Below are 11,482 nucleotides of genomic sequence, written 5' to 3' on the forward strand. Positions count from 1 at the left end.
GACCTGTTTTCTGAAGTCCTGGGCCACATAAACCAAGCCACAATCAAGCCAGATATGGCATGCCATCACATAGACAGTGCCATCTATGCCAGGCCTGGCACACATCTGGATGACATATGTCTTATCATGCCAGAAGTCAGCCAGCAGTGCCGACTTGATACCAGATCCTGGCCAGACCTGCTTGCTATGTGGGCACTAACACACACACAGGCACAGTTACTTTACCAACTAACCCCTGACCCCTGAGCTCCTAAGTATCCCTCAAACCTCATTTAGGAATCCACTCCTCTACTTCACTGTCAGTCCCTGAAAGCTCACTGTCCTCACTTTCTGAGGACAGAAAGTGCACATTCCCTTGGTTTCCTTCCATAAAAGGTATTTACATCCATGTCCTGTAATTATGAGTAGATTGTAAAGTAAAAAACATATACTATGATCATATAAATGCACACAAACACATCTCTACACACATATGCAAATGCATTATATTGCCTGAAAAAATTGGGCTAACTGCGCAGTGTTGCCTTGAGGCAACGAATGAAAATTAACAGTTTTACTGTATAAATAAATTTAAAAAAATAGAACAAACAATCAAATATGCTTCTTAACATATTCATGCACATGCAAGTATTTTTTATTATACATTTATTTCACTATAAACACGTAAAATAGTGATCTTTATCTTGCCTCCTAATGGAGATGTCTCTCATGTAGTGCAGCTTGCAGAAAGGGGTCCCCCCCCCCCCAAAATGAAAGTCACACCACCTTCAACTCATCATTTTATTGGAAAGAGATGTGTCTGGTAGCATTATTTGAAAAAAAAAAAGTGGGTTTTTTTTTGAAGGGCCAGTGTAAGGCATGAAAATGTGGTTTGTTGCCTCAGGGCAACGCTATGCTGTAGAGGGTTAGGAACATCAGATTTTAATACCTGATCAGTGTTTTTTTCAACAAATCTTAATCTGTAAAGTCAGGCGCAGTTTGTTTTCACTCTGAATGTGTTGTACTCTAGTATAACACAAAATCATTAACCTCCTAGGGCCTGCCGTCCACATATGTGGACATCACATTTTTGGTTATTTTGACCAAAATACTCAATTTTGCTCTACATGGGCTGATATCCACTTACGAGGACATTATACTGCTACTGTTCTATCAAAATTTTAAATGAATATCCTCATTTGTGTCTCATATTTGTCTTAAAAACAAAAATAAGGTAAAAAAAAAAATCTGGAAATTCTTTGTTTTTACATTCATCGGGCCCCAATATGCCCAAATATCAAAGAGAAATTAGAAATGCATGTCGTGGAAGAGTTCGGGCCTTAGGAGGTTAAAGAGAAAAATAAAATTTGTATGTATAAAAAGTATTTTCCTGTGAAATGCTTATGAAAAAATTCTGATTGTTATTTCTTTGACAAGACTCGAATAAAACAGCCGAGGAAACACCAGGCATGGCCAAATTAGTTTCTTTATTTAAAGTACATTTTATTGCAGGTGTAATGCTGGAAGATAAAATGCTGTAGATAAAATGTAATATAGTGTAAAAGTTCCAGTAAAATATATAAAGAAAGTTTATTATGAAAAAATAAATGTGTACAAAAAATATAATGCGTGGATTCCCTGCTGGCGTATAAATGTATTTAAAAAAAAAAAAAAAAAATAGTACCATGTATAACAATGTAATATATGCAACATGTAATAAATTCCTGAGTCTTCATATAAACATAATGGAGAAATCTTTTTTCCATAGCTACATTTCTAAAGTACATTCCTCTGAATATTTTTGTTTCATAATTAATTGTATTTTGTAGCTGCACACTAAAAACTGGACAAAAAATACTTTAAATATATATATTTTATCAAACCTCATTTTATTGTAAAAAAGATAATTTACCAAAACTGCTTGCTATGCTTGAATATAAAATAAAGCAAGTACATTCTACTCTAAATTCTTAGGTTAGTACCATATTATCAGTATTGTTATGCAAGCTGCTGGATATATGGATAAAAATAAAGGTATAAAGGTGATCACTCTGCATCAGATGGTTTCAGAAGCTCCTTCTCAGCTGCCACAGTGTCTCCGTCACATGTTTCTGCTCTTTTTTCTTCAGTGGCATAGGTTTGACAGTAGTCATTGGTGGCCTGGGTCTTCTTTTCTTCGCTTGCTTTGGTCAAGACAGACATGTCCACGATGGTCGACGCATTCTGGTAGTCGCTGCAAGTCTGATTGATTGTGTTTTGGTAGAGCTGAAAAAGTGAATGTTGATAATGATTACGCTGCTACATTCACATATATGTTTGAGTATAATTTAACACAAAAATTGCGATTTTCTTTAAGGCCTACATTCTCCTCTCGGTCTATGAGCAGGTCACACAGGAAGGACACCAACTTGGAGAAAGAGGGGCGGTTAGCGGGATCCAGGGCCCAACACTTATGCATCATCCCATACCTGCAGAAGAACATACACAACACTACTGACTTAATAAAAGCAAAAGTTATATTTAAAAGTCCAGAATAGCTAAAGTTTCAAAACAGAACAGAAATAGAGTATTATTTTTGATTTTTACTGATGTATTAATGTGATTCTGTCTTTATTTGAATCCTAAAATAATAGTTTTCTTAAAACAACCTAGTACATTTATGAAACATTTAAGATGTGACTTACACAGTTTCGTTGGCATAGTATGGACACTCCATCTTAAATCCTCTCTCAATCATTGAATAGAACATATGATCCACCTTTATGCCCGGGTATGGAGTGACACCTGCGACAAACATCATTGAGACGTTAGAACTGATTGTTTATCTTTTGAATGTGCTGCTCACAATGAGTTAATGTTTGTGAAAGTTACCGAGTGAGAAGATCTCCCAGAGCAGAATGCCATAAGCCCAGACATCGCTCTTCATGGTGTACATTCCCTGGAAGATGCTCTCAGGAGCCATCCACTTTACTGGTAAACGCACCTGTGAGACAGCAGAGCTCAGTCACCCACCCACAGTGATTAACATAAGTCAGTGAATAATATAAAATGACCAAAGTATCATCCAACATACGTTTCCTCTCACGACGTAGTTGGAGTCGTTGTCGATGTCCCGAGCGAGTCCAAAGTCACCGATTTTCACCTGCCTGCCGTTTGTCACTAAGACATTTCGAGCTGCCAGGTCCCGATGGATACACTGCAGACCAAAGGAGCAGTCATCAGCATATGTTTTGTGTATTTATTTTGATATGCAATTTTATTTTAGTTATATTTAAATAATTTCGCTTGAACTGTGCGGTTTATAAAATTCCAAATCCCCCAAATATAGATATATTATGACAAAATGCAAAGAACTAAGAAACTAACACAGGTGTTTCAGGTTTGTTCTGCCAATTTAGGTCTAAATTAATCATCAACACAGAGGAACTAAAAAGACTAAATGTGTTTCTGCAGAGAGGCTGGGTGACAGATGTTTGTCTGGTGTTTGTCACCTACATTCTTGGAGGAGAGGAACTCCATGCCTCTTGCCACTTGGAAGGCAAAGCTCAGCAGGTCATCAAAGGTCAGGGCTTCCAGGTCTTCCGTCTGCTCGTCTGGGGTTTCAAAGCTCTCTGGGTCTGCAGATAAATTGTGTTCAGCCACCATTTCTGAATCACAGTAGTGTGTCAACCTCTGTTCACAAATACACCTTTTTAAAACGTCTTTTTTCACCATGATAACGTGCATGCTGTGCTGGCTTTATATCACATTTCTCACCTTCACAGCTGTCCACGTCGTCAGAATTGATGGTTAGGAGCGCGATGTCCTCCTGCCCCCCTGTGGTAGCGGTGTACATGGGCACGTAATTATCCACTGGTGCTTCCAGCGCACTGAGAAAAGACAAATGTAACACAACTGTAATGCCACACCAACTTTGCAGAGAATAATTTAACAAATAAACAAAAGGCAGCACTGATATAGAAACCTGTCTCACCTGGGGCATTTCCTGAGCTGCAGGTTGTGGTAGAGGCTTCTGAAACGGTCTTTGTCAAAAGCATCGGTGACAGACTTGTGGTAACGTTCACAGTTGTTTTTTAAGTAATTCAGCAGGTCTCCATGACAGCAGTACTGGAAAATCAGGTATACTGGTCCTAGATGAGGGGAAATTAGGTTATTTTAAAACTTCTGTTTGACATTAATATACAGCATCATGGCTTGCGCACAAAATTTATGCCAAATAATCAGAAACCAGGGCAGTAGGTCTCATCTGAAAGATGAGATTGTGCATGTCCGTAATCTGCTGTGTTAAACGCACCAGAGTCTGTGCATGCACCGAGCAGGTTGACAATGTTGGCATGGTGTCCGATGTGAGTTAGCATCTTGAGCTCTGACATCAAAGCCTCCTTCTCCATAGTCTGGTGTTTTTCTGCAGAGTCAAGTACAAGATTAGCACTTTTAGGTATAATCCCTTTTAAGGCTCTGCATTTCACTCATGAAACAAACACCAACCTTTCAGCATCTTGACGGCCACCTTCTGTGAGACCCCTGGCTTTTTGATGCCATAAGCTGTAGCCTGGACCACCATGCCAAAAGCTCCGGAGCCCAGTTCTTTACCTGAGGAGGACAGAAAAACACTCAAAATTCTGTTTTGTATATTATATTGACTACGTTTATCAACACGTTGTAATGAAATATGAGGGAAAAAAGTGTTCACATTAAGTTAGTTTTTAGATTGAGCTTATGCCATTAAAAAAAAACTAAAGACAAATGATTGTTCTGCAAAATTAAACCAAAGAGTTGTGGCCTCTTAAAGGTGTCCTGCTGGGGCCCCTTCATATGTTTCACATATCTATCTGGTTAGAAGTTCCGGGAAAGAGACATTTCCTCTTTAAACGTGGTGTATTGCTGAGTTCAGACAACACTTTGAGGCCCAGAAAGGTAAAGCTCTTAATAAAAAAATGAAAAGAGGAAAGTCTGAATATCTCACAGATAACACATTTATGTAGAACTTTTTTTCCTCTTTTTTCCGCTTCAGTCTGTCATTTTGCAAGCCCTCAAGTACGTCTTGTTACCATTTGAAGGGCCTCTTGTTATTTGGTTTCGGAGGTCTGCTAGCAGCTAAATCAATAATTTTACATATATTTAAATGTTCTTTTAAACCTTTTCTTACTGACTGAGTGGAAAACTTTATGTGTTGATGCATATATTTAACCCTGTAACTTGGTGTACTTCATACCCAGTTCAAGGTTCTCCCTGGGAAACTCCCATTTCCTGTCATACTCAAAGTCCTTGAAGTTGATGTAGATGTAATCATTATCACTGGGTCCAGTCATCTGGATCATCTGAAGCTGAGGCTGATATTGAGGTTTCTGCTGGAAACATAAAAGGTTTGGTATCATATCTTTGTGTGTGTTTGCATTTATATGTATGCTGATACACCTTATTTATATTTACCTTCTTTTTGACAAAATATGTGAGCACCATGATGGCGACTGTCAAAGCCAGAGCCAGAACCACACATACTGTCAGCAGGAAGGAGTTATCCTCAGGTGGCTTACCTAAAAAACAAAACAAAACAATGTTAGCATGACAACTTTTAGATTTTTTTTTTCATCAAATATTTTCAGTAAATCTATTCATTAAAGATTTGTTATTACCAATAGAGGGCTGAGGTGTAGGTGGCATAATCATGTAATGGGTTTTGCACCAGGAGCCAACTGAGTTTGTCAGACAAAACTTGAATTGGTCTCCTTTTAACACGTCTTTGCTCACTGGGCTCTTGATCAGCTTGTTGCAGGAAAAATTAGAGACTGTTTTAAATGCATTTGGGACCTCATCCCAGGATGAGTCCGTTTCACTGCAGCTGTGAAACAGAGTAAAAGGAGTTTAAATAATCAGAGCTAAAATGCTCTCTGAGCTGAACGGCTGTGCAGGTAATCATACCTGTCATTGAGTTTAGAGCAAAACATCCATGTATAGTTTGCTGGCAACAGACTGGCAGTCTCAAGGTTGAGGGTACCATCATCCTTATTATACAAGAAGTTGAACTTTGGTTCATCTGGAACAAAATCAGATGATGTCAAACAATCTCACATTTTAAATATAAATTATAAGTAATAATATAACTGTAACAAAGGTTACATTAACCCACCTACAACACACACTGATATGGTCTTTGTTTCCTTTTGTCCTCCAGCCTCCAGGTGTAACGTATAATTTCCTGATATGAGTGGATCACAAAGCTTCACAGTCCTGAGAAACAGTTCATTATAGACCTCATATCACATGATTATACTGGACAGCAGCAGTTCTCTGTTGCTGCTCATGAAAAACATGAATGAATGGATAATTTTACACTTCTACATGGTGACAGTTTGCTTCATTGAAGTACCTGTGCTGTGTTACCCATGTGTCCCTGACACATTTAGTCCTGTTTTTGTCAGGAGTCTCCCAGGAACAGTGCTGGAGAACAGGATGGTAGGAAACAGTGGCCTGCAAGCAGGTGCTGGATGCCTCCTGAGCTGATATGATCTTGGTCTCATCCAGCTGTGCAGAGAGGAAACCTTCATCTGAGGAAACACAAGAATAAACCAGATTTATTCACTGGGAACAGTTTCAAATAATAATGACATGAAATGAAGTCTACTGACCCAAGACATGAACATGAACAGACGTTGAGTTTCTATTTGTACTCGTGCAGGTGTATGTGCCGCTGTGCTCCTCTCTCACTGATCTGATGGACAGGTAGGCCGTCCGAACAGCGTAATGTGAGTCATTTTTAATGCACATCTGGAAGAAAAAAAAACATAATAATGATCATTTGCAGGATGGTTATCAGTGAAGTACTTTGTGTCTCAGACTGAGGAATATTAAAGAGGTCGGTCAGTTTTCAGACAAACATAACAAGAAAGTTTAAGGAAACTCTTCCTGATTACAGGACATTACTGTACCTCCTCCTCCTTCTCTGGTTTACATGATAATGTCCTGGCATTGAGCTGTTTTCCTCCTTTCTCCCACACAGGTGATTTCAGACCGTATCCTGTTACTCTGCAGCGAAGCAGCAGAGACTGATTTTTGCTGAGGGTGACAGTAGATACCTCATCTTTGTTCATTATGCTGCTCTGTAAGTCTGAAACACACATCAGGGCCTCAAGTCAAAAATGTATTTGGCAGGCAGAATTTGTCATTTGCTTCTCTGAGATTAGTTAGTGAATGTCTGAGTAAACACTGTTTTTTCAAGTATTTGAACCAAATTTTACTCAAATTAACTCCTGTAATAATTTATGGATACATTCATTATGGATGTATTAAATTTGTTATTAGTTAATTTAAATCCAGTTACCGTAGTCATACAGTTGGGAGCACTCTTGTCCTTCAGCATTGGTTGCACAGCACATCATTCCTCTATCATAATACTCAGTGCTTGATATTGTGCTCTCTGTCTTTCCGTCACTTTCCTTTAAACTCTGTTCTCCATCCTTGTTACTGATCAAACAGAGAAAAAAATTGTTAGTGGTGTAAAATTATATTTTTAGAGCGCTGTGTCTTTGACATATATTATTATCAAAGCTTGTCTAATACCCATCTATCCTAACCACCCACCAAAATAAAGCATCTCTCTAAATGATTCAGTCTAAAATCAGACATTAAGAAGTGCTGCTATTCTAAAGTTTGCATAAAAACGTAAAGGACAACATCTTACCCAGGCCATTTGATTGTGGGTTTGGGGAAACCCTCAGAGACGCACTTAAAAAGCGGGGAAGTACCTGACACATCAACACCATCGAGCATCAGCTGTGGTTTTGTTGGACGTTCTAAAGAACAAAGAAAACACTTACATTTATTTTATTATCACAAATTTATGATCAAACAGAGATTGTTTGAGTATTGTAGAAGAAAGAAGATGAGAAGCTGTTACTCACTCATTACTACATGAAGTTTCACAGTCGTGGAGAACATGGTGACATTGTTGGATTGACAGGTCAGAGTGTACTCCCCTGAATCTGTCTCAGAAAGCGGTGATGTGACCATGGACTGACTCCCATTTCTGCTGAGATTAAAGGAAACATCTCAGTTTAATTAGATAAAAAGATAAAGCACACAAACAGAAACACAGACGGTCACTTACGCTGTTATTAGTCGGTTTTCTCCTCCGATGCAGTGGCAGACAGGAGATTCAGAGAGGCCCTCCAGGGAGATGATGAGTTTCATACCCACCGCCAACTCTTTGGTGATGGGACTAGATCGATTCCAATAATCAGCTAGTAGGAAACATTCTGCCTGAAAAACAAGAGCCACCATTTAATCCTCCTTTATTAAGCAGCAATAAAATAATCACTGATGGCAAGATGTTAAAAAAAATGGTTTACAAAAACACATAAAAAGGTTGATTTAGCATTTAAGTGTCTGAAGTTGTAATAAAAGCTGAGAGATTGTTAATCACCAAACCAAGCATAAACATTGTTTCAATTTTACATATTAAGACAAAATAAAAACACATAAAATATTAGACTATATAATTATTTAAGAAAAATAAAGCAAAAATGGAGAAGCATTGTATGAAAACCAAAGTAACTATTTATTACTTCCACAGGATTTAAGAGGGTAAGTAGCGGTCAAGTGCTGATCATCAGTAATCATGAGCACCTCTAATAAAGCAAATGTTTCAGCAGTTTTCTGGTCTGGAGCATTCAGGCGTGAAAGTGTAACAACATCAACAATCATCTCAGTGAAGGAATTGTTGCTCCCAATCAATATGGGTAGGGTTACACGGCCATTTCCAAACAATTTGAAATCCATCATTCTACAGCGAGAAAGACTATTTACAAGTTGTGATGGCTGCAGGCAACCACACAATTGAGATACTTAGGTAATATTCATTTGATCTTTTTGTCTTATGCTTACGTCATGCTCTAAAGCTTCTGTGATCAGTTAACTAATTTGATATTTTGAGTTTACCTGTAATACATGACAGCACTAAGCTATAGCCCAAATGGTGGCATAGACTTTGCTTTGCATTGTTTGTTATTTTATATAGGTATGTTATATTAATTATATTTCTGCTCTTTCTGAGTTACCTGACCTCCGCTCCAGTCCTTCCTGGTCTGGCTGAAAGAGGAGGCTGAGGGTGGAGCTGGTTTAAATGCAGAAGCCAATAAAGTGGATTGGACCATCTATTGTGATCATGTAGGGGGAATGGGGTTCTTCTTGAATGATGGTTAGCTCTTATCTCTTTAGTTTTCACCTTTGGTGTATATAGTGGTTTGTTCATTTGCTATATAATTGGAGCTGTTTCTCATTTGTGCAGGTCAGTTTGTTGAGTTATGTTTTTGTTAAGTGACTTTTGAGTAGCATTCTGTTAAGTTGACTTCTTTTATGGGCCCACTTGGTTCTTAAAAAGTTTATTTTTGTTATTTTGAATTTTTGTAATCATCTTGTCCTTTTTGGGGTATAATAAAACCCATTTTTTTGAAGATTACATTTGTGCCTGTGTGTTCCTGGCTGCTCAGATCATGACACAAGTGGAAAACAGTCAACACAGTTGCCAATCTTGCCAGGAGTGACGTCCCAGCAAATTCACCCCAAATTCAGACAGTGCAAACCTCAGAATCAGCAAGAAGCTTGTGAGCTACATGTCAGTCTCTACTGGCTTCAGTTAACTTTTTAATTATTAAAGTTCACGACAGTACAATTAGAAAAAGACTGAACAAACACAGCTTGTTTGGAAGGGTTACCAGAAGAAACCCTCGTCTCTCTAAAAAGAACATAGCAGCACAGCTTAGCTTTGCAAAGTTGAACAAATCTGAACATCTGAACCAAGACTTCTGGAACAATGTCCACTGGACAGTTGAGACCAAAGTGGAGACGTTTGGCTGTCATGCACAGCACCACATATGATGAAAAACTAAACACACCATATCAGCACCAACACCTCATACCAACTGTGAAGCATGGTGGTGCAAGGGTGATAATTTGGGCTATAAGAATGACTGATGACCTCACACAGAAAACTATTATTAAAGCTATTGCTGTTAAATCTTGGGGGTCTACTTATATTTTTAAACACAGCTTCTGCATTTTGACTCAGTATTTGTTAAACAAATAATGTCACTGCTAAGGGTCAGATGATTATTTTAACTTGTCCTGTCATGTAAAACCTTAGAAACGAAAGCGGGTATACTTTATTTTTCACACAACTACATGTGTGAAAACATTAAACTATGAACTGGTTAAAAAAAACGTCCATTACTTTTATAATGGAATAACATTTGGACTCAGAGTTTTTACTGAAATGAGACAAAGTGACAGATTTCAAGAAATGAAACAGGATTACCATTTCCCCCTGTGACATTTTAGATCATCTTGTTGCTCTGCATTTTTGTGTTTCTGCATACTCATAAAACAATGACACTGTCATTAGTGAAAATAAGATACAGCTACACAAAGTTTGAAGAATATTTTCTTTTGTTTATACAAAAAAGGGTGCAATAGTGCAATTACTTCATATTTGAGTTCTAATGGTTTGTGCATATATTATTTACAGTTACTATGTGTCAGTTCAGCAGTTGTGCAGCATCTACTAAATTGTGCTGTTTTCCCCCATTATTTTCCAGTTAAAGCAGCTCTTACTTCATCACTGGGCACACATGGTGGGGTCTTCCCATCATCAGACAGTGCCCCAACAGCACACAGCAGCAGAACAGCTGGAGATACAGAAAATGAAAACTTCAGGTCAAACAAATGCACATTTCCCGAATTATTAGAAATTTACTGGAAAATAACAAGTGAAACAGGAATTGATTATTTAATTTTAAAGAAAATACAACATAAGCAAATAAGCAAATTTGAAAAAAAGCGCAAAGCAACACAGTCATGAGGACAAATGAACTGATGTGTTAAGTGTTTCCTGTGAATTTATTAATGGCACAGTAGAGTTTTTTTTTATTATATTAAACTAGAAATGTTAAACACTTCTAAACTATAAAAATCACACAAAGTGTAATTTGTGTGTTTTTTATAGGGACACACACCTATTATTTCTGATATTTATTTTCTTCCTGAGATCATCATCACCGTCACCTTATATGAACTACAAATGTCAGCCTTAAGACTTGTCAGTCGCTGCTGAGCCTTGAAGTTCCTCAAACTGAAAATGTAAATCTTGATGTCAACCCAATATTTTATATCTGAATCTTTATTTCTAACACGCCATTTTTTATTTTTGAACCCTAACTGGTAAATGCCAAACGTGAATCTAAAGGTTGCACTACTTCAGTGGGAAATATTTCAGGCCACAAAACATGGATTTGAAAGAGTCTTACTCACCCGCAATCATATTTTGGTGCCTCGGCATTGATGCGTATTTTCTGGCTGGTTTACATGCTCACTCTGTGGCTAGACTGGCGTACAAGACGTCCGTATGTGCCTTATAAACAGAGGAAGTATAAGACCATTGGATGACGCTGAGAGCCTAAAATATACACGCGAGAAACTACTGTTAATCCCCCCAGTATAACGTTATTGT

General features: G+C 37.9%; 1 protein-coding gene across 2 annotated transcripts; it reads right to left on the reverse strand.

Moving 5' to 3' along the window:
- Positions 1-1,494: 1,494 nt before the first annotated feature.
- Positions 1,495-11,432, reverse strand: LOC134634480 (receptor-type tyrosine-protein kinase FLT3-like). 2 transcript variants are annotated; one of them, XM_063483708.1, is made up of 24 exons: positions 11,284-11,432; positions 10,588-10,661; positions 8,087-8,238; positions 7,881-8,008; positions 7,661-7,772; positions 7,301-7,443; positions 6,909-7,087; positions 6,609-6,747; positions 6,350-6,527; positions 6,110-6,210; positions 5,902-6,016; positions 5,616-5,821; positions 5,413-5,516; positions 5,195-5,327; positions 4,468-4,572; positions 4,274-4,384; positions 3,953-4,109; positions 3,736-3,848; positions 3,475-3,596; positions 3,053-3,175; positions 2,851-2,962; positions 2,664-2,763; positions 2,342-2,447; positions 1,495-2,244 (listed from the first exon to the last, which is right to left on the reverse strand). In XM_063483708.1, exons 1-24 carry the CDS (start codon positions 11,309-11,311, stop codon positions 2,026-2,028), a joined length of 3,060 nt encoding a protein of 1,019 aa, XP_063339778.1. In that variant the 5' UTR covers positions 11,312-11,432; the 3' UTR covers positions 1,495-2,025. The 2 variants fall into 2 exon arrangements, with proteins under 2 accessions (XP_063339778.1, XP_063339777.1); XM_063483707.1 differs by having other exon boundaries at positions 5,195-5,330.
- Between the last annotated feature and the right edge of the window lie 50 nt (positions 11,433-11,482).

Source organism: Pelmatolapia mariae, linkage group LG9 (assembly GCF_036321145.2).
Source record: "Pelmatolapia mariae isolate MD_Pm_ZW linkage group LG9, Pm_UMD_F_2, whole genome shotgun sequence".
In the NCBI taxonomy this organism is placed as follows: domain Eukaryota; kingdom Metazoa; phylum Chordata; class Actinopteri; order Cichliformes; family Cichlidae; genus Pelmatolapia; species Pelmatolapia mariae.

Bases quoted from the DNA above. Each gene is read 5' to 3' on its own strand.
- LOC134634480 (XM_063483707.1), bottom strand. From the start codon at position 11,311: ATGCCGAGGCACCAAAATATGATTGCGG. The intron at 6,748-6,908 runs GTACAGTAATGT...TTTTTCTTCCAG, and splicing joins AACCAGAGAAGGAGGAGGAG to ATGTGCATTAAAAATGACTC. The intron at 6,017-6,109 runs GTGGGTTAATGT...ATTTTGTTCCAG, and splicing joins CATATCAGTGTGTGTTGTAG to ATGAACCAAAGTTCAACTTC.